The 19,962-nt window shown below is 54.6% G+C and overlaps 2 protein-coding genes across 3 annotated transcripts; one reads left to right on the forward strand and one right to left on the reverse strand.

Moving 5' to 3' along the window:
* Nucleotides 1–264: 264 nt before the first annotated feature.
* On the reverse strand, nucleotides 265–2,709 carry CHCHD5 (coiled-coil-helix-coiled-coil-helix domain containing 5). Of its 2 annotated transcripts, none has more exons than XM_066570554.1 (4): nucleotides 2,604–2,709; nucleotides 1,661–1,798; nucleotides 1,018–1,223; nucleotides 265–494 (listed from the first exon to the last, which is right to left on the reverse strand). In XM_066570554.1, coding segments are annotated over exons 1-4 (363 nt in total). In that variant the 5' UTR covers nucleotides 2,606–2,709; the 3' UTR covers nucleotides 265–477. The 2 variants fall into 2 exon arrangements, with proteins under 2 accessions (XP_066426651.1, XP_066426650.1); XM_066570553.1 differs by lacking the exon at nucleotides 2,604–2,709 and adding an exon at nucleotides 2,230–2,398 and having other exon boundaries at nucleotides 1,661–1,839.
* Nucleotides 2,710–2,785: 76 nt separating this feature from the next.
* ATP13A1 (ATPase 13A1) lies at nucleotides 2,786–19,871 on the forward strand. Its single transcript, XM_066570338.1, has 26 exons — nucleotides 2,786–3,072; nucleotides 3,689–3,778; nucleotides 4,132–4,322; nucleotides 4,790–4,862; nucleotides 5,257–5,412; nucleotides 5,864–5,933; nucleotides 6,512–6,618; nucleotides 7,025–7,154; nucleotides 7,647–7,702; nucleotides 7,905–8,031; nucleotides 8,415–8,552; nucleotides 9,200–9,320; nucleotides 10,840–10,997; nucleotides 11,928–12,100; nucleotides 13,173–13,283; nucleotides 13,626–13,751; nucleotides 14,162–14,270; nucleotides 15,287–15,486; nucleotides 15,769–15,865; nucleotides 16,307–16,479; nucleotides 16,883–16,997; nucleotides 17,238–17,434; nucleotides 17,604–17,746; nucleotides 18,123–18,234; nucleotides 18,967–19,110; nucleotides 19,521–19,871. Exons 1-26 carry the CDS (start codon nucleotides 2,791–2,793, stop codon nucleotides 19,629–19,631), a joined length of 3,510 nt encoding a protein of 1,169 aa, XP_066426435.1. The 5' UTR covers nucleotides 2,786–2,790; the 3' UTR covers nucleotides 19,632–19,871.
* Nucleotides 19,872–19,962: the final 91 nt, after the last annotated feature.

Below are 19,962 nucleotides of genomic sequence, written 5' to 3' on the forward strand. Positions count from 1 at the left end.
GAATTCCCAGGAATTTTGGGGCTCCCAAGGGTTGAGAAGGCTTCCAGAATTCCCAGAGGTTTGTTTTTTTTTCCATGGAAAACAGTGACTCCAATCTCCGAATAATTCCGTGGGACCACGAGATTCCCAAAGAAACCCCAAAAACTGGGAGGGAGCCAAGGAAAAGCTGGAAAAGAGGGAAAAGGTGGTGGAAAAAGGGAGGAAAAGATGGGGAAAAAAAAGAGGGGAAAAAAGGAAAAAATTTGGAATGAAAAGAAGGAAAAGCAGAATTTTTGGTCCCATCCCGAAGACTCCTGGGGAGACCCCACTATAATTTTAATTTCTTCCCCCAATTTTTGGGATAAAAGCCCAGGAATCCACAGGGAATTGCGGAGCAGGCCCCACATCCCAGGGCTCCTTTCCCAGAGGGGCAATTCCCAGGATTTGGGAGGAGATTCCAGAAGGTTCTGAGGCTTTCTTGGCATTCCTGGATGGGTTTTAATTCCAGGGATTCTCTGGGGAGGGAAAGAAAGGGGAAAAAAAAAAATCACATTTTTATCCCAAAATTCCAATTTTTTCCCAAATTTCCTTTCTCCAGCTTTTCCATGGAGAAAAAAAAAAAAAAAACAAAAAAAAAAAAGTGCCACCTGGGTGAGTTTTGGGGAATTCAAATCCCACTTTTGTCCCAAAATTCAAAATTTCCAGCATTTCCTGAGGCAGGAGGGGCCAGGGCCATTTTTAGGGTTTAACTTCCATTCCTATCCCAAAATTCCAGCTCCAAATTTCCTTCCAGGGGGTTCCAGCCTCCGCTGTGGAGGTGGCACTGGGTGCAGAGCAGGAGCTGGCTGACATTTGGGGCTGCATTTGGGGTTTAATTCCCGTTTTTACCCCAAAATTCACCTGCGGGGGTGGCACTGGTGGCACTGGGGCCGTCCCTGGGGGTGGCACTCTGGGTGACATTTTGGGCGCACAGCAGGAACTGGCTGACATTTGGGGCCGCATTTGGGGTTTAATTCCTGTTTTTACCCCAAAATTCACCTGCGGAGGTGCCCCTGGGGCCGTCCCTGGGGGTGGCAGTGGCAGCGTCCCCAGGGGTGGCACTCTGGGTGACATTTTGGGCGCACAGCAGGAACTGGCTGACGTGGGGGCCGCACTCGGCCGCGCTCTGGGGCCGCTCCCGCAGGCAGCGCTCGAAGGCCCCGAAGGAGTCGGAGCAATCCCGGCGGATCCGGCGCACCAGGGGGCTGCGAGGTGGTGGGAAAACAGGGGGGAAAATGGGAAAATATCAGGGAAAATACCGGGGAAACATTGGGGAAAATATCGGGGGAAAAATGGGAAAATATCAGGGAAAATACCGGGGAAACATTGGGGAAAATATCGGGGGAAAAATGGGAAAATATCAGGGAAAATACTGGGGAAACATTGGGGAAAATCAGGAAAACATTGGGGAAAATATCGGGGAAAACATCAGGATTGGGACTGATGCCACGGGACTGCCCCATGGATCGGGATCAGAGTCCCCAGTGTGCGTCACTCACATTTGGGGACACTTGGTGACAATCCCAGTGTCCCCAGAGCCCCCAGAGCCCATCACTCACTGGTTGGAGGCGCAGGCGGTGACGCTCAGGGACACTTGGTGACAATCCCAGTGTCCCCAGAGCCCCCAGAGCCCATCACTCACTGGTTGGAGGCGCAGGCGGTGACGCTCAGGGACAGTTGGTGACAATCCTGGTGCCAGCTCCCGGGGCTCGCGGCCACGCAGCGCCCGTAGCGCTCCAGCTCCGGCCCGCAGAGCTGGGCGGCGACGGCCAGCGCCTCCCTGCGACAGCGAAAGCGACAGTGTGACAGGGACAGGGCCACCTCCCCGGGACAGGGACAGTGTGACAGGGACAGCGCCACTTCCCCGGGACAGGGATAGTGCGACAGGGACAGCGCCACCTCCCCGGGACAGGGATAGTGCGACAGGGACAGCGCCACTTCCCCGGGACAGGGATAGTGTGACAGGGACAGCGCCACCTTCCGGGGACAGGGATAGTGCGACAGGGACAGTGCCACCTCCCCGGGACAGCGACAGTGCGACAGGGACAGTGCCACCTCCCCGGGACAGGGACAGTGTGACAGGGACAGCGTCACCTCCCCGGGACAGGGATAGTGCGACAGGGACAGCGCCACCTCCCCGGGACAGGGATAGTGTGACAGGGACAGTGCCACTTCCCCGGGACAGGGATAGTGTGACAGGGACAGCGCCACCTCCTGCTGACGGCCAGCGCCTCCCTGCGACAGTGACAGGGACATTGGCAATACCGGGGATACCCGGACAGCGGGAGTTGGGACACTGAGGGGACACCGAGGGTCGGAACCGGGTCACAACCGGTGAGGGGACACCGAGAGGACACAAAGGGGCGGAACCGGGTCACAACCGGGGGACACCGAGGGGTGGAACCGGGGACACCGAGGGGGGACAGGGTGGCCGCGAACACTGCCGGAAACGCGGGGCCTTGAAGAGCGGGAGGGACACGAGGGGACAGAGCGCGACAAGAGGGACACGGAGGGGACACAGCGCGACACGAGGGACCGGGAGGGGACACGAGGGACACGGCCCGGCCCCGCCGCCCCTCACTCACATGGCGCCTCGTCCTCCGCCACCGCTTCACTTCCGCCACTCTCTCACTCTGCGCATGCGCCCCGCTCTCACCGCCGCCACTCCCTCGCTCTGCGCATGCCCCCGGCCCCGAGGCGGGAAGCGCGGGCTCGGCGCAGGCGCAGAAGCGGAAGCGAAAGCGGAAGCGGCGCGGAGAAGGCGGAGGGAAGATGGCGGCGGCCGCGGCGGCCCCCGAGGACGAGCTGGTCTCGTCGGTGACGCTCTACCGGCGGCGGCCGCGGCTGCTCCGCGGCACCGTGCTGCCCTTCGCCGCCGGCCTCTACCCGGCCTGGCTGTGGCTGTGGGGGCCGCGGCTGTGGGCGGCGGGCGAGGCGGCGGGGCCGCCCGAGGCGGCGCTGCTGGCGCTCGGCGCCATCGCGGCGCTGCAGCTGCTGACGGCGCTGGCCGGGCTCTGGTCCGTGCACGCCGAGTGCGCCCTCAGCTGCGTCAGGGTGAGCGCGGGAGAGGGACCGGGACATGGGGCTGAGGGTGCTTGGGGTCTGGGGGGATTTGGGGGCTGAGGGGATTTGGGGGAGAGTTGGGGTAGATTTGGGGTCTGAAGGGGTTCAGGGTTCAAAGGGGATTTGGGGCATAAATGTATGAAATATAAGCTTATAAGCTAAGTTAAAGTATTCCCTAGGAATTGTTAAATATGGGGGTGCTGACTATGAGAAATATGGGGTGTTAAATATGGAAGAGTAGGATATTAAAAGGAAAAGATTTGGGATGTTAGGAGTGTGAAACGTGGGGTTTTAGAGGGATAAAATATGGGATATTAAAAATGTAAAATGTGGATATTAAAAGCATAAAATATGGGCTATTAGAATTGTAAAATGTGGGATATTAAAGGGATAAAACATGGGTTATTCAAAGTATAAATGTGGGGTTTTGGAGCAATAAAAAGTGGGATTTTAAAGCGATTGAAAATGGGATTCTAAAGGGATAAAATTTGGAGCACTTGGGGTACAAAGCTGGGATTTTGAAGGGTTAAAAATGAGTTTTTAAGGCAATAAGAAATGGGATTTTTGAGGGGTTTTGAAGGGATTTTCCTGCTGTTTTCTCCCCCAGGAGCCCTGTCCCCAAAAAGCCACCCTGGCCAAGGTGGTGCCAACCCCCAACAATGGCTCTGTGGAACTGGTGCCAATCCACAGGGAGCAGGTGAGGGAATTCCAGGAATTCCGCTGGGATTCATCCCTGGAGATCCAGTGAGCTCAGGGTCATCCAGCTGCGGGATGAAAATCCGGGAATTCCGGTGGGATTTGTCCTGAAAACTCCAATGTGTTCATGATAGTCCATGAGGGAATGGGAAAATCTGAGAATTCCTTGAGATTTATCCCCGAAAATGGGGAAAACCTGGGAATTCCAGGCAAAACAGCCCTGGAAAACCTTGGGATTTGGGGATTTTTCTCCAGGAGACCCTTGGAAATCTGGGATTTTTTTTTTCCCTCATCCGGGCTGGAAATTTTTCCAGGAATGGGAAATTTGGAATTTTTCCCTTTTTTTTTTCCCAGGGTGAGGATGGGCAGGAAGCGCTGAGCTTTGAGTTCCAGAAGATCAAATATTCCTACGAAATCCATGGAAAAAAGCAATTCCTGCCCGTGGCATTCCCTGTGGAGCACCCCTTGGGATTCTACCAGAATTCCAGAGGCTTCCAGGAGGAGCAGGAAATCCGGGAGGCCGAGAGGAAATACGGGAATAACAAGTGAGTTTTTCCTGGGGGGAAATCTCGGGAAAAGAGCCCAAAATATTCTGGGAAAAATCTATAAATATCCTAAAAAAAAAAATCCCAAGTGTGCTGGGAAAGTATTCTTAAAATAGCTGAAATATCCCAGGAAGGTATCCCAAAATATTCTGGGTAAATATTCCAGGAAAACGCCCAAAAATATCCTGGAAAAATATTCTCAAATATTCCAGTGCAATGCACGAAAATATAGTGAAATGTACCAAGAAAATATTCCAGGAAAGCATCTCTAAATATTCCAAAATAGGCTGGAAAATATCCCCAAAATCTGGGATTTTCCTCCTGGATTTGGGATTTTGGGCTGAGGGGTCTTCTGGGAATGAATCCCAAAAATCCAATTTTTTGTTTAAAATCATCAGGAACGGGGATATTTTGGGTGGAAAAACTGGGATTTTCCAAGGTTTTTCCAAGGATTTTCCTCCTTCCAGGGCAGAAATGGTGGTGCCAGAATTCCTGGAGCTTTTCAAGGAAAGAGCCACGGCTCCGTTCTTCGTTTTCCAGGTAAAAATCGGGAATAAAAACCAGGAAAAAAACTGGGAAAAATCCCCCAAATCTACTCAAAATGGGAATAAACTCAGGGAAAATTCCCATTCCTGTAAAAACCAGGGGAATTCATTCTGGGATGGATGGGGCCAGTTTCGGTCCCTTTCTCCCTGGAATTCCAGGAACAATTTTGGCCCCTTTTCCCCTGGGGTTTCAGGAATTCCGGGCTGGGGTGGGATGACTGCCATCCCTTTTTCCCCGGAATTCTGGGCTGGAATTGCAGGAATCCGGGGCTGCCCTGGCGCAGTCCCAGCCCCACGAGGGTTTCTGCAGGATTTTCCCTTTTCTCCCGGAGTTCCCCTGGTCTCCCCTTGTCCCTCCCGGCATTCCCGGCATTCCCGTGGTTTCCCAGGTGTTCTGCGTGGGGCTGTGGTGCCTGGACGAGTTCTGGTACTACAGCGTCTTCACGCTCTCCATGCTCGTGGCCTTCGAGGCCTCCCTGGTGCAGCAGCAGCTCCGCAACCTCTCCGAGATCCGCAGGATGGGCAACAAGCCCTACATGATCCAGGTAAAATCCCGGAATGCCGAGGCTCCGGGGAAAGGCCTGGAATTCCGGGGCTCCCAGTCTGGCTTCTGGGGGCCCTTTGTGGTGGTTTCGCTGCGGAGTTCCGCCCCAAAGTGGGGATTTTAGGAGGCTTAGCCCCTGCGTTTTCCTTTTTCCTGTGGTTCTTGCATGGATTCTGTCCCAGGAAATGGGATTTTTGTGGATTTGGGGGGTTTTTGGGATTTTTAGGGGCATTCAGCCCAGTTATCTTCCTGTTTCCTGTGGTTTTTCCACAGATTTTTTTGTCCCAAAATTGAGATTTTTGAGTTTTTTGGTGACTTTTCCTGCTGATATTGGCACAAAAATGGGAATTTTTGGGGGACTTTAGGATATTTTGGGGATTTTTTTTTCCCTTTTCCTGTGGATTTTCCACCAATTCCATCCCAAAACTTGGGGGTTTTTTTGGGAATTCCAGGTCTACAGGAACCGGAAGTGGCGCCCGATTTCCAGCGAGGAGATCATCGCGGGGGACATCGTCTCCATCGGTAAGAACGGGAATTCCCGTGGAAAAACGCCCCAAAAACGGGAATTCCCAATGGGAATTGCCATGAGGAGCGTCTTTAAGATGGGAATCTCCACAGAACGCATCCTGGGAAATGGGATTTTTTTTATGGGAAACGCCCTTAAAATGGGGATTTTCATGGAAAAATCCCTTGAAAATTGGAATTTCTTCCCTCGTTTCTGTTGGAATGAAATTGAATTTTGAGGATTTCGATTCTCATTTTCAGGGAAATCCCCTTGGAACTTTCCTGGTATCTGCAGGAGTTCTGGGTTGGACTGGGATAACTTTGAGGTTTTAGTAGTGGGATTTTCCCCTTTTTTCCTGGAATTCCCTGCTTTTCCACCATCCTGCCGTCAAACATTTTAGCTCCCTGAAACCCTAAAATTTCAGGAATTCCAGGGGCTTTTTTTTTCCCACATTTTCCCTTCTCCAAGCCCTCCTCCTACAGATCTGGGGCTGGAAAAGTGGGTGGGAAAACCGTGGGGTTTGGAGTGGGGAAAATGGAAAAACTGGCGAGTTTGGCTTGAGAATTCTGGGAATTTTGGGAATTTCTGCCCTCAGGCCGCTCCCCCCAGGAGAATTTGGTGCCCTGTGACCTCCTCCTGCTGCGGGGCCGCTGCGTCGTGGACGAGGCCATGCTGACCGGGGAGTCCGTGCCGCAGATGAAGGTTGGGAAAACCGGGAAAGAAGCGGGAAACAAATGGGAAAAACAGGGGGAAAAGCAGGAACTGGGGCGTGTTCCTGGCCGGAATTCCCTGGATCCATGTCCCTGTTCCTGGCTGGAATTCCCTGGGTCTGTGTCCCCATTCCCATCCAGAATTCCTTGGATCCCTGCCCCATTCCTGGCCAGAGTTCCCTGGATCCCTGCCCTGTTCCCATCTGGAATTCCCGGTGTCCCTGTCCCCATTCCCGGTGTCCCTGCCCCGTTCCCGGTGTGTCCCTGTCCCCGGTGTCCCTGTCCCCGGTGTCCCTGTCCCCATTCCTGGTGTGTCCCTGTCCCCATTCCCGGTGTCCCTGTCCCCATTCCCGGTGTCCCTGCCCCGTTCCCACCCGGATTCCCGCTGTGTCCCGCAGGAGCCGGTGGAGGGGCTGAGCCCCGAGCGCGTGCTGGACGTGGCCGTGGACGGGCGCCTGCACGTCCTGTTCGGGGGCACGCGCGTGATCCAGCACCTGCCGCCGCCGCGCGCCTCGGCCGGCCTCAAACGTGAGCGATCCCGCCCGGGCCGGGATTCCCGCCCATCCTGGGATTCCCGCCCATCCCGGGATTCCCGCCCATCCTGGGATTCCCATCCCGGGATTCCCAGCCCCGGAATTCCCATCCTGGCCTTCCCGCCCCCGGAATTCCCTCCCATCCCGGGATTCCCGCCCCCAGAATTCCCACCCATCCCGGAATTCCCTCCCATCCCGGGATTCCCGCCCTGGAATTCCCATCCTGGCCTTCCCGCCCTGGAATTCCCACCCATCCCGGGATTCCCACCCATCCTGGGATTCCCGCCCCGGAAACATCCCACTGGGACCGTCCTCCTTAGGGAGCGATTCCCACATTCCTGCCTGAAATTCCTGGGAATTCCCACCCCACAGTTCCCAGGAGTTCCTTGGGGGTTTCCTCAGGAATTTGTGGGAATTTCCGGAGCGGATGTCCTGGGGGATTCCCTGGGATTTCCTGGGAATTCCCTGGGGTTTGTTCCCTCCCCAGCTGTGGATAACGGGTGCCTGGCCTACGCCCTCCGCACCGGCTTCAACACCTCCCAGGTGAGCCCAGGATTCCTGGGAATTCCAGGGAATGGGGCTCGGGAGGAGGGAGGAATGTAAGGATTGGGAAGGGTTCCCAAGCTCCAAAGGAATTCCAGGCTTTTCCCAGAGTCGGAGTTCCCATTCCGTGCTCCTTTGGACAGAATCCCGCGGAATTTTGAAGGAGTTTCCATGGGATTCCTGACCAAAGCTGGTTTTGCAGGGAAAGCTGCTCCGGACAATCCTGTTTGGGGTGAAGAGGGTCACAGCCAATAACCTGGAGACCTTCATCTTCATCCTCTTCCTCCTCGTCTTCGCCGTCGCCGCCGCCGCCTACGTCTGGATCCAGGGTGGGAATCCTGGAATTCCGGGAATTCTGGCAATTCCGGGCTTTGGGGGAGGGATCCCCGAGCGATGTTCCCTGATCCGGACTCCATCTTTATTCAGTTTTTTCCCCTAATCCCGTTTTCATCCCGTCTTTCCCCTCTCTGATCCGATTTTTCCCCTTTCTAATCCCATTTTTCCCCATTGTGATCCCGTTTTTCCCGTTGTGATCCCGTTTTTTCCCGTTGTGATCCCGTTTTTCCCGTTGTGATCCCGTTTTCCCCGTTGTGATCCCGTTTTTCCCGTTGTGATCCCGTTCTTCCCCGTTGTGATCCCGTTTTCCCCGTTGTGATCCCGTTTTCCCCGTTGTGATCCCGTTTTTCCCCGTTGTGATCCCGTGGTTCCCCAGGCACCAAGGACCCCCGTCGGAACCAGTACCGGCTCTTCCTGGAGTGTGCCCTGATCCTGACGTCCGTGGTGCCGCCCGAGCTGCCCATCGAGCTCTCCCTGGCTGTCAACACCTCCCTGATCGCCCTGGCCAAGCTCTGTGAGGAGCTGGGAATGCTGGGAATGCTGGGGATACTGGGAATGCTGGGAATGGGAATGCTGGGGATGCCGGGAATGCTGGGGATACTGGGAATGCTGGGGATGCTGGGAATGCTGGGAATGCCAGGGATGCTGGGACGGGAGCGGGGATGGGGCTGGGCTGGCAGGAGAGGGGGAGGGACCCGGTCCCCGTGGGGATTTTTGTTTGGTTTTTTTTTTTTTTATTTATCTTTGGGGATTTTTTTAAAACATTTCCCCCCAGAATCCCTGATTTCCCCCCAGATCCCTGATTTCCCCTCAGCATTCCCATTTTTCCCCCCAAATTCCCGTTTTTCCCCCCAGAATCCCATTTTCCCCCCAGAATCCCCAATTTTCCCCCCAGAATCCCCATTTTCCCCCCAGATTCCCGTTTTTCCCCCCAAATTCCCCGTTTTTCCCCCAGAATCCCCGTTTTCCCCCCAAATCCCCATTTTTCCCCCCAGAATCCCCAATTTTCCCCCCAAATTCCCAGTTTTCCCCCCAGAATCCCCAGTTTCCCCCCAGAATCCCGTTTTTCCCCCCAGAATCCCCAGTTTCCCCCCAGAATCCCGTTTTTCCCCCCAAATCCCCATTTTCCCCCCAGCATTCCCGTTTCTCCCTCCTGCCCAGACGTGTACTGCACGGAGCCGTTCCGCATCCCCTTCGCAGGGAAGGTCCAGGTTTGCTGCTTCGACAAGACCGGGACCCTGACCAGCGAGCACCTGGTGGTGCGGGGCGTGGCCGGGCTCAGGTGGGTCCCGAGCCCCAGATCCCACCTGGGAATTCTGTGCGAGAGCACCGGGAGCCTTGGGAGGGCAGGGGAAGGGGCTGGAAGTGCAAAATTCCCAAAAAAAAACCACCCCGAGAAAAGCCCCACGAGGTCTTCACAAAATCCTCACAAAATCCTGGCGAGAAATAAAAAAAGGAACTCCACCAAAATCGGTCTAAAAGATCTTCCCAAAAGAGATCAATGAAAGAGCCCAGAAAATTCTCCCGAAATCCCACAAAACCTTCCAAAAAAATCTCACAAAATCTTCCAAAAAAAATCCCAAAAAATCCCACAAAATCTTCAAAAAAATCTCACATAATCTTCCAAAAAAAAACCCCAAAAAATCCCACAAAACCTTCCAGAAAAATCTCACAAAATCTTCCAGAAAAATTTCCCAAAAAATCCTCCCAAAAGTCCCACAAAATCCCAACAAAATATCCCCCAAAAAGCCCCCACAAAACCCTCACAAAATCCTCCCGAAAAATCCCACAGAACCCTCACAAAAATCCCAACAAAATATTCCCCCCAAAACCCCCCACAAAATTCCCACAAAAGCCCCGCAAGAAATCCCTCAAAATTCCCACAAAAAATCCCACAGAATCTGTCAAAATCCTGGGATTTTTTTGTAAGGATTTTTTGGGATTTCACAAGGATTTTTGGTGGCGTTTTTAGTTGAAACTTCTTGAGGATTGTGTGAGGGTTTAGTGTGATTTTTTGTCGCCTTTTTTGGGGCTATTTTGTGAGGATTTTGTGCAAAGATTTTGGGGGATTTTTTTTGAGGGTTTTTTTGTGGGGATTTTGTGGGATTTTTTGTGGGATTTTGTGGCTGGGTCTTGTGGAATTCTTTGTGTATTTTTAGGGGGAATTTTTTTGCTTTTTTGTGGGATTTTTTATGGGATTTTGTGGCTGGGTCTTGTGGAATTCTTTGTGTATTTTTAGGAGGAATTTTTTTGCTTTTTGTGGGATTTTTTTTGTGATGCTTTTTTGGGGGATTTTTATGGGATTTTGTGGCTGGATCTTGTGGAATTCTTTGTGTATTTTTAGGGGGAATTTTTTTGCTTTTTTGTGGGATTTTGTGGCTGGATCTCGTGGAATTCTTTGTGTATTTTTAGGAGGAATTTTTTTGCTTTTTGTGGGGTTTTTTTTTGTGATGCTTTTTTGTGGGATTTTGTGGCTGGATCTTGTGGAATTCTTTGTGTATTTTTAGGGGTAATTTTTATGCTTTTTTGTGGGATTTTTTTGAGGGATTTTGTGGCTGGGTCTTGTGGAATTCTTTGTGTATTTTTAGGGGGAATTTTCTTCCTTTTTGTGTTTTTTTTTTTTGTGATGCCTTTTTGTGGGGTTTTTGTGGGATTTCGCAGCGCGTTTTGCGGAGTTCCTTTGCGGGATTTCGAGCGTTCCGCCCGATTTTTCCCTTCCCTTTCCCTCCCGCCTCGATTCCCCGCCGGTGCCCTGGGCAGAGGCCCCGGGGACGCTGCCCAGCTGCGGAATTTTCCCTCAGGGAGGGCAGGGAGGTGCTGCCGGTGTCGGAGCTGCCGCTGGAGACGCGCCGCGCCATCGCCTGCTGCCACTCCCTGGTGCAGCTGGAGGACGGCAGCGTCGTGGGCGACCCTCTGGAGAAGGCCATGCTGACGGCCGTGGACTGGACCCTGACCCGAGGTAAATCCCGAAAACCCCCCTTTTCCCGGGATTCTGAGGCGTTCTGGGTGGGAAAAGCTCAAAAAAAGCTTGGGGGGAAAACGGTCCTGGGTTGCTGCAAAAAAAAAAATCCCTCCCAAATAATCTCATAGAGCCTCTAAAAATCCACAAGATCCCCACCAAAGAAACTCCGCAGAATCCCTGCGGAATTCCCACGGAAAAATCTCAAAATCCTCACAAAAATCTCAAAATCCCCTCAAAAAAAAAATTCCACAGAATCCCTGAGGAAAATCCCACAGAATTCCCACGGAAAAATCTAAAAATCCTCACAAAAATCTCAAAATCCCCACAAAAGAAACTCCACAGAATCCCTGAGGAAAATCCCACAGAATTCCCACGGAAAAATCTCAAAATCCTCACAAAAATCTCAAAATCCTCAAAATCCCCACCAAAAAAAAAAAAAACTCCACAGAATCCCTGAGGAAAACCCCACAGAATTCCCACGGAAAAATCTCAAAATCCTCACAAAAATCTCAAAATCCCCACCAAAAAAAAAAAAAAACTCCACAGAATCCCTGAGGAAAATCCCACAGAATTCCCACGGAAAAATCTCAAAATCCTCACAAAAATCTCAAAGTCAAAATTCCCAAAATCCCCACAAAAAGCTCCACAGAAAATCCCTACAAAAATCCCACCAAATTCTCTCAAAATCCCGCCCCCCCTCAAAAAAAAAAAACCAACACACGAATTTCTCACCAAAATCCCCCTGAATTCCACCTAAACTGGCCAGAATTCCATCAAATTCCCACCAAATTCCCCCCGAATCCCACCCGGATCCCCCTCAAACCACCCCAAATTCCCCCTTTTTTTTTTTCCCCCCACCCCATCCCCGACTCCCCTTTTCCCTCCCAGCACCCCCTTTCAGGATTTCCTGATTTCCTTTGTTTCCAGATGAGAAAGTTTTCCCGAGGAGTCTAAAAACTCCGGGAATGAGAATTCACCAGCGCTTTCATTTCTCCAGTGCCCTGAAGAGGATGGCGGTGCTGGCGTCCCTGGAAAACGCCCCCGGAGAAATCCGATACCTGGCGGCCGTCAAGGGCGCTCCTGAGACCCTGCACGCCATGGTGAGGGCAAAAACGGGGGGAAAAATGGGGAAAAAGGGAAAAACGGGGATTTGGGAATGCTGGGGAGCCCCTGCACGCCATGGTGAGGGCAGAAACGGGGCGAAAAACGGGGAAAAAGGGGAAAATACGGGAAAAACGGGGATTTGGGAATGCTGGGGAGACCCTGCACGCCATGGTGAGGGCAAAAATGGGGCAAAAAACAGGGAAAAAGGGAAAATTGGGGATTTGGGAATGCTTGGGAGACCCTGCACGCCATGGTGAGGGCAAAAATTGGGGAAAACAGGGAAAATACGGGAAAATAGGGGAAAAACGGGGATTTGGGAATGCTGGGAGCCCCTGCACGCCATGGTGAGGGCAAAACCAGGGCAAAAAACGGGGAAAAAGGGAAAATAGGGGAAAAACGGGGATTTGGGAATGCTGGGGAGACCCTGCACGCCATGGTGAGGGCAAAAACCGGGCAGAAAACGGGGAAAAAGGGAAAAATACGGGAAAAACGGGGATTTGGGAATGCTGGGGAGACCCTGCACGCCATGGTGAGGGCAGAAACGGGGGGAAAACGGGGAAAAAGGGAAAAATGGGGATTTGGGAATGCTGGGGAGACCCCGCACGCCATGGTGAGGGCAGAACGGGGCGAAAAACGGGGAAAACGGGGAAAATACGGGAAAAACGGGGATTTGGGAATGCTGGGAGCCCCAAGCGGCCGCCCTGTGCTGAGGGGAAATGGGCCCAGGGCATGCAGGAAGGGGAAATTCCAGGGAAAACCGGGGATTTGGGAATGCCGGGAGCTCCAAATGGCTGCGCCCAGGCCCTGCGGTGAGGGCGGAATTCCAGGATAAAACTGGGAGTCTGGGAGTGTTGGGAGATCAGGGAGAGATGGAAGGGGGGGGGATGACTGTAAATCCCGGTGGAATTACCCTGAATTACCTCGAATTCCCTCAAATTCCACACAGATTCTCCCAAATCCCTCCCTTCCCCCTCAGATCCCCTCTGTTTTCCCGTTTTCCACCCAAACCCCCCGGAATTCCCTCGGGTTCCCCACTCACGGAACATCTCCCGGGTTTCCTTTCCTCAGCTGTCCCAGTGTCCCAGCAACTACCACGAGATCCATCGGGAATTCTCCCACGAGGGCGCGCGGGTCCTGGCCCTGGGCTACAAGGAGCTGGGAGCCCTGAGCCACCAGCAGGTGAAAAAATGGGAAAAAAAACCGGAATTCCAGGCCTGGAGATGCTGGGAGAGAGGTTGGGAAAAGGAGAGGTGGTGGTTTTTTTTTTTAGGGTGGAATTTGGGGCTTTCGGGGACTTTTTCCAGGGAAATTCCCATTCCTGAGCCCCTTCAGAGCATCCCAAAGGAATTTTTTCCAAGGAAATCCCTTTTTCTTTGGGGAATTTGGGACCACTCCAAGCTTTTAGGAGCACCAGACTCATTCCGAGGGATGCTCCAAATGCCAGGGATCACCGGTGGGAGGAGGAATTTGGCTTTTGAAGGGATTTGGGAATGCTGAATCCCGGATTTTGCCATACAAAAGGTGCGGGAGATGAAGAGGGAATCCCTGGAATGTGACCTGAGGTTTGTGGGATTCATCCTGGTCTCGTCCCCACTCAAAGCCGACTCCAAGGCCGTGATCCGGGAGATCCAGAGCGCTTCCCACCATGTGAGGAATGACGGGAATTCGCGGATCCTGGGGAGGGCGGGAAAGGGGAGAAAATGGGGAATTGCCAGAGGGGTGGGAGGGGCTGGAGGGAGGGGAAAATCGGGAATTTCCAAGGTGAAAAGTGGGAAAATCCCAAGTGGGAAACAAGGAAGGGAAATTCCAGACTGGAAACTGGGAAATTGCAGTCTGAGAACCGGGAAAACTTCAGGTGGAAAATGGGGAAAATTCAAGGCTGGGAACTGGGAAAATTCCAGATTGAAAATGAGAAATTCCGAGAGAGGAACGGGGAAAATCCCAAGTGGGAAACAGGGAAGCCGCAGGGTCTGGGGCCACTGCAGGGCGCGCCCCTCCGGAGGGGGCTCCCAGCCCCAAATCCAGGCTGGAATTTCTCCGGAATTGCGGCGTCGCAGGTGGTGATGATCACGGGGGACAGCCCGCTGACCGCCTGCCACGTGGCGCGGGAGCTGCACTTCCTGCAGAAGGAGAGGATCCTGATCCTGCAGCCCCCGGAGCAGCCCGGTACCGCCGGGAGCGAAACGGGAACGACCCGGGAATGTGGGAACGACCCGGGAATGTGGGAACGACCCCGGGAATACGGGAACGACCCCGGGAATGTGGGAATGACCCGGGAATGTGGGAACGACCCCGGGAATACGGGAACGACCCCGGGAATGTGGGAATGACCCTGGGAATGGCCCCGGAATACGGGAATGACCCCGGGAATATGGGAATGACCCTGGGAATGACCCCGGGAACACGGGAATGACCCCGGGAATGACCCCGGGAATATGGGAATGACCCTGGGAATGTGGGAATGACCCTGGGAAGGACCCTGGGAATGGCCCCGGGAATACGGGAATGACCCCGGGAATGACGGGGGGGCTCGAGGGTTTGAGGGGTCTGGGGAGCTGGGGTGGGATCAGGAATGGGATCAGGAATGGGATCGGGAATGCCGGGGGGTTCTGGGATTCCGTGTTTGAAGGTCTGGGATCAGGAATGGGATCAGGAATGGGATCAGGAATGGGATCGGGAATGCCGGGGGTTCTGGGGTTCGGGATTTGAAGGTCTGGGAGCTGGAGTGGGATCAGGAATGGGATCAGGAATGGGAATGGGATCAGGAATGGGATCAGGAATGGGATCGGGAATGCCGGGGGTTCTGGGATTCGGGATTTGAAGGTCTGGGAGCTGGGGTGGGATCGGGAATGGGATCGGGAATGGGATCGGGAATGGGATCAGGAATGGGATCAGGAATGCCGGGGGTTCTGGGGTTCGGGATTTGAAGGTCTGGGAGCTGGGGTGGGATCAGGAATGGGATCAGGAACGGGAATGGGATCAGGAATGGGATCGGGAATGCCGGGGGTTCTGGGATTCGGGATTTGAAGGTCTGGGATCAGGAATGGGATCAGGAATGCCGGGGGTTCTGGGGTTCGGGATTTGAAGGTCTGGGAGCTGGGCACAGAGCTGTGGGTCGGAATCCCGCTGGAATCCCGCTGGAATCCCGCTGGAATCCCGCTGGAATCCCCCCGCTCCCGCAGGGCTGCCCTGGCAGTGGCGCTCCCGGGACGGCTCCGTGGCTCTGCCGGCGCTCCCGGATTCCCTGCGGGATCTGACGGGGCCCTTCGAGCTGTGCCTGACCGGGGAGGGGCTGGAGCAGCTGCGGCTGCGGGACCGGGAGCGGCTCCTGCGCCTCATCCCCCACGTCCGCGTCTTCGCCAGGGTGGCGCCCAAGCAGAAGGTGAGGGGGGGTTGGGAACAGGAATTCCTGGGATTTGGGACCTTCAGGAACGTGGGGATGGCCCTAGGGTGAGCCCAGGGAGTCTGGAGCTTGTCCCAGCTCTGAATTCCTGGGATTTCGTGGGTTTGGGAATGGGGGGATGGCCCTGGTATGATCCTACAGAATGCTGAGCCTCTTCCAGCCCTGAATTCCCGGAATTCCGAGCCTTCCCGCCAATCCCGCCCTACTGCTAGCTGGGAATTCCGGGATTTTGGGAGCTTTTCCCGCTTTTTTCCCGGGCAGGAATTTGTGATCACGGCACTGAAGAGCCTGGGCTACTGCACCCTGATGTGTGGCGACGGCACCAACGACGTGGGAGCGCTCAAACACGCCGACGTGGGTGAGCCCACAATTCCCGAGATTTGCCCCAAATCCCAGCCCCAGCCAGGCCGCTCCCAGCGTTTCCCAGCTCTTGGGAGCCGGGAAAGGGAAAAAAGAGGGAATTTCGGGTTTTCCTGGGGGTTTTTTCCCTTGCTTTTCTCTGTGCCTTTCCTATTTTCCCCTTGTTCTTTCCTGTGGCTTTTCCCTGGTTTTTTCCCCATTTTTTCCATTTTTTCCCCTGATTTTCCCTGGTTTTTCCCTGATTTTCCCTAATTTATCCCAAATTTTTTTCCCTGATTTGCCCCCAAATTTTCCTCATTTCCCCCAAATTTTTTTCCCTGATTTGCCCCCAAATTTCCCTCATTTCCCCCAAATTTCCCTCTTTTCCCCCTGATTTCTCTCTTTTCCCCCTGACTTCCCCTTATTTTTCCCCGGTTTCTCCCCATTTTCCCCTGCCCAGGTGTGGCCCTGCTGGCCAACGCTCCGGAGCGCGTTCCCGAGCGGAAGCGGCGGCCCCGGGACGGCGTTGGGGACAGCAGGGCCGGAATTCCCGCCGGGAATGTCAAGCCCTCGTCCCGAGGGGCCAAGCAGCGGCTCCTGGCGCAGCGGGAGGAGCAGCTGGCCGTGCACAGGGTGGGAATTCCCGTCTGTCCCGGGGGTTTCAGCCCTGGGAGCGGAGGGATTTGGGGAATGGGAATGCTGGGATGGTTTGGGTGGGGATGGATCCGATCCCAGGGCTGTCCTAATCTGTGGGCAGGGAGCTTCCCAAAATTCCAGGGGGATCCTGTGGGAAGAGGGAGAGAATTCTAATGGGAAAAGGGATAACGTGGAGTAAATCCAGGAATTCTGGAGGTGGGAAGTGACATAAAACCAGGGAATAAACCCTGGAATTCTGGAGCTGGGAAGGCACCTCCAACCCCATCACCCCAGATCCCAAACTCAAAGCTCTTTTCCCTCTGGATTTGCGTGGAGTTGGAGCGCGTTTTCTGGCCCTCCCGCGTGATTTTGGGTTTTTTGGGAATATCCAATCCCGCAGGAGCGGCTGAGCCAGGTGCTGAGGGACCTGGAAGAGGAGAGGGCCCCCGTGGTGAAGCTGGGGGACGCCAGCATCGCCGCCCCCTTCACCTCCAAACTCTCCTCCATCCAGTGCAGTGAGTGCCCGGGAACAGCGGGAAAAACCCGGGAATGGGGCGGGAATGGGATGGGAATGGGAGGAAACCCCAAGTCTGAACTTCCCCGAGCTCAGAATTGCCGAGAGCGGAGCTGCTGAGCTCGGGCTGTGAGGCTGACGGTCATCCTTGGTCTCATCCCGAGCATCCCCACGCCCCCGATTCCCGCCGGCGTTCCCCACGTTCCTGACCCCCGGAATTCCCGTCTTTCCCTGCTCCCAGTCTGCCACGTGATCAAGCAGGGCCGCTGCACGCTGGTGACCACGCTGCAGATGTTCAAGATCCTGGCTCTGAACGCGCTGGTGCTGGCCTACAGCCAGAGCGTGCTCTTCCTGCAGGGCGTCAAGTTCAGCGACCTGCAGGCCACGCTGCAGGGGCTGCTCCTGGCCGGCTGCTTCCTCTTCATCTCCCGATCCAAGGTGGGGATTCCTGGGGAACGGGGGCAGGCTAGGCAGAAATCCAAAAAAAGTCACCAGAAAATCCAAAAAAAAAAAAAAAAAAATCCCCAGAATAGAAAACAATCCCAAAAAATCCCCCAAAAAAGATCAAAAAAAATCCCGTTTGGGATCTCATTCCTGTTTTTTCCAGCCCCTGAAGACTCTTTCCAAGGAGAGGCCCCTTCCCAACATTTTCAACCTGTACACGGTGCTGACGGTGCTGCTGCAGTTCCTGGTGCATTTCCTGAGCCTCGTGTTCCTCTACCAGGAAGCTCAGGCCCGCAGCGAGCCCAGGTGAGGCCCTGATCCCAGAAAATCCCCAAACAGTTCTGATCCCAGAAAATTCCTAAAGGACTCCGGGATTGAACAAAACATTTCCAGGGTTTCCCCCGCAGTTCCTGCTACCCCAGCATCCCCTGGTCCCATCAAAATCACTCCAATGAGCATTTCCTGTGGGAATTCCATCCCAAGGAATTCGACGGATGAAAAACCCCAAATCCTCCAGGATTTTATCCATTCCCATGGATAAAAAAACCCAAAAAACCAAAAAAAATTCCCGTTTTTCCGCTCCCAACCCTTTTTAGACCCACTCCTACCCCTCTAACAACCGGGATTTTTGGGGAGCGGATCCTGGGTGGGTCCCGGTGCTGATCCCAGTTTCCCGGGGCAGGGAGGAGGAGTTTGTGGATCTGAGCCGTGAGTTCGAGCCCTCGCTGGTGAACAGCACCGTGTACCTGCTGGCCATGGCCATGCAGACGGCCACCTTCGCCATCAACTACAAGGTGGGAAACATTCCCGGAGTGTTCCCATTTTCCCCACTCCCCTGCCTTCCCCAAGGTGGGAAACATTCCCGGAATGTTCCCCTTCCCACACTTTTCCCTGCTTTTCCCCATTTTTCTCCGCATTTTTCCCAATTTCTGTTCCCCAGTGCCATCAAACCCCACTTTACAGCCCCAAAGCCTCTCGGAATCAGCTCCCAGTGCCCTCCCAGTACAAACCAGTACAAACCAGTGCCACCCAGTGCCCTCGCAGTGCCCTCCCAGTGCCCCCCAGTGTATCCCAGTCCATCCCAGTGCCCCCCAGTGCCCTCCCAGTGTACCCCAGTGTACCCCAGTCCATCCCAGTGTACCCCAGTGTATCCCAGTGCCCCCGAGTGTATCCCAGTGTATCCCAGTGCCCTCCCAGTGCCCTCCCAGTGTATCCCAGTGTACCCCAGTGCCCCCCAGTGCCCCTGAGTGTATCCCAGTGCTCTCCCAGTGCCCTCCCAGTGCCCTCTCAGTGCCCCCCAGTCCATCCCAGTGCCCCCCAGTGCCCTCCCAGTGTACCCCAGTGTATCCCAGTCCATCCCAGTGTACCCAATGTGTATCCCAGTGCCCCCGAGTGTACCCCAGTGTATCCCAGTGCCCCCCAGTCCATCCCAGTGTATCCCAGTGTATCCCAGTGCCCTCCCAGTGCCCCCCAGTGCCCCCCAGTGCCCCCCAGTGCCCCCGGTCCATCCCGGTTGCCGTTCCCAGGGCCAGCCGTTCATGGAGAGCCTCCTGCAGAACCGGGCGCTGCTCTGGGCGCTGCTGCTCTCGGCCTCGGCCGTGCTGGGGCTGCTCAGCGGCGCCTGCCCCGAGCTCAACCTCGGCTTCGGCCTCGTCGAGATCCCCGCGGAGGTGGGAGCCACGTCCCGGGCAATTCCCGAATTCCACGGGGGGGATTCTTACAGGGAGGGGGCTCCAAGGTTCCTGCCCTGGTGAGACCCCAGTTCCAGGGGGAAATCCCAACATTCCGGGGAAAATTCCTGAATTCCAAGGGAAATCCCTCCAGCATTCCAGGGGGAAATCCCAACATTCATGGGGATATGGGAATTGTCCCTGCCTGTGGGTTGGGGTGGGATTTGGGGAGCCCCATTCCCGCCAGGAACATTCCGGAATTCCCAGGGATTTGGGGTGGGATCCGTGGCCCCGTTCCCGTGGGAAATCCCGGAATTGGCAGGGATGGGGATGTGGGGGTGGAGGCGGGATGGGGATGGGATCTGGGGTCGGTTCCCGCCCGGAACATTCCGGAATTCCCTCGTTCCCAGTTCCGGCTGCTGATCCTGGCGGTGCTGGCGGCCGATTTCCTGCTGGCCTTTTCCGTGGATCGGCTCCTGCAGCTCCTGCTGGGCAGCTCCCGCCTCCGAGTGCCTTCCTGAGCCCCCCGGCGTTCCCAGAGACCCCGAAAACCCCAGGATCATGGAATTCCCCCCCCTCGGAGAAGGCGGATCCCAAATTTTTAACGTTTCCCAGGACGTCTCAGCAGCTTTCAGGAGTTCCCAGAATTCCCCAGAGTTTCTTGGAATTTCCCAGGATTTTCCGAAATTTACCCGATAATTTTTTTGGAATTTGGCAATGGAAAAAAAAATCCTGATCAAGGCTGGTTTTTTTTTTGGAAAGAGTTTGGTATTGTCTTTACTGGGAAAAAAAAAAAATGGGAATGGTGGGAAGTAAAAATATTATGGATTTAGGGGCTGTGGATCTAAAATT

Source organism: Molothrus aeneus, unplaced genomic scaffold (assembly GCF_037042795.1).
Source record: "Molothrus aeneus isolate 106 unplaced genomic scaffold, BPBGC_Maene_1.0 scaffold_30, whole genome shotgun sequence".
NCBI classification, from domain to species: domain Eukaryota; kingdom Metazoa; phylum Chordata; class Aves; order Passeriformes; family Icteridae; genus Molothrus; species Molothrus aeneus.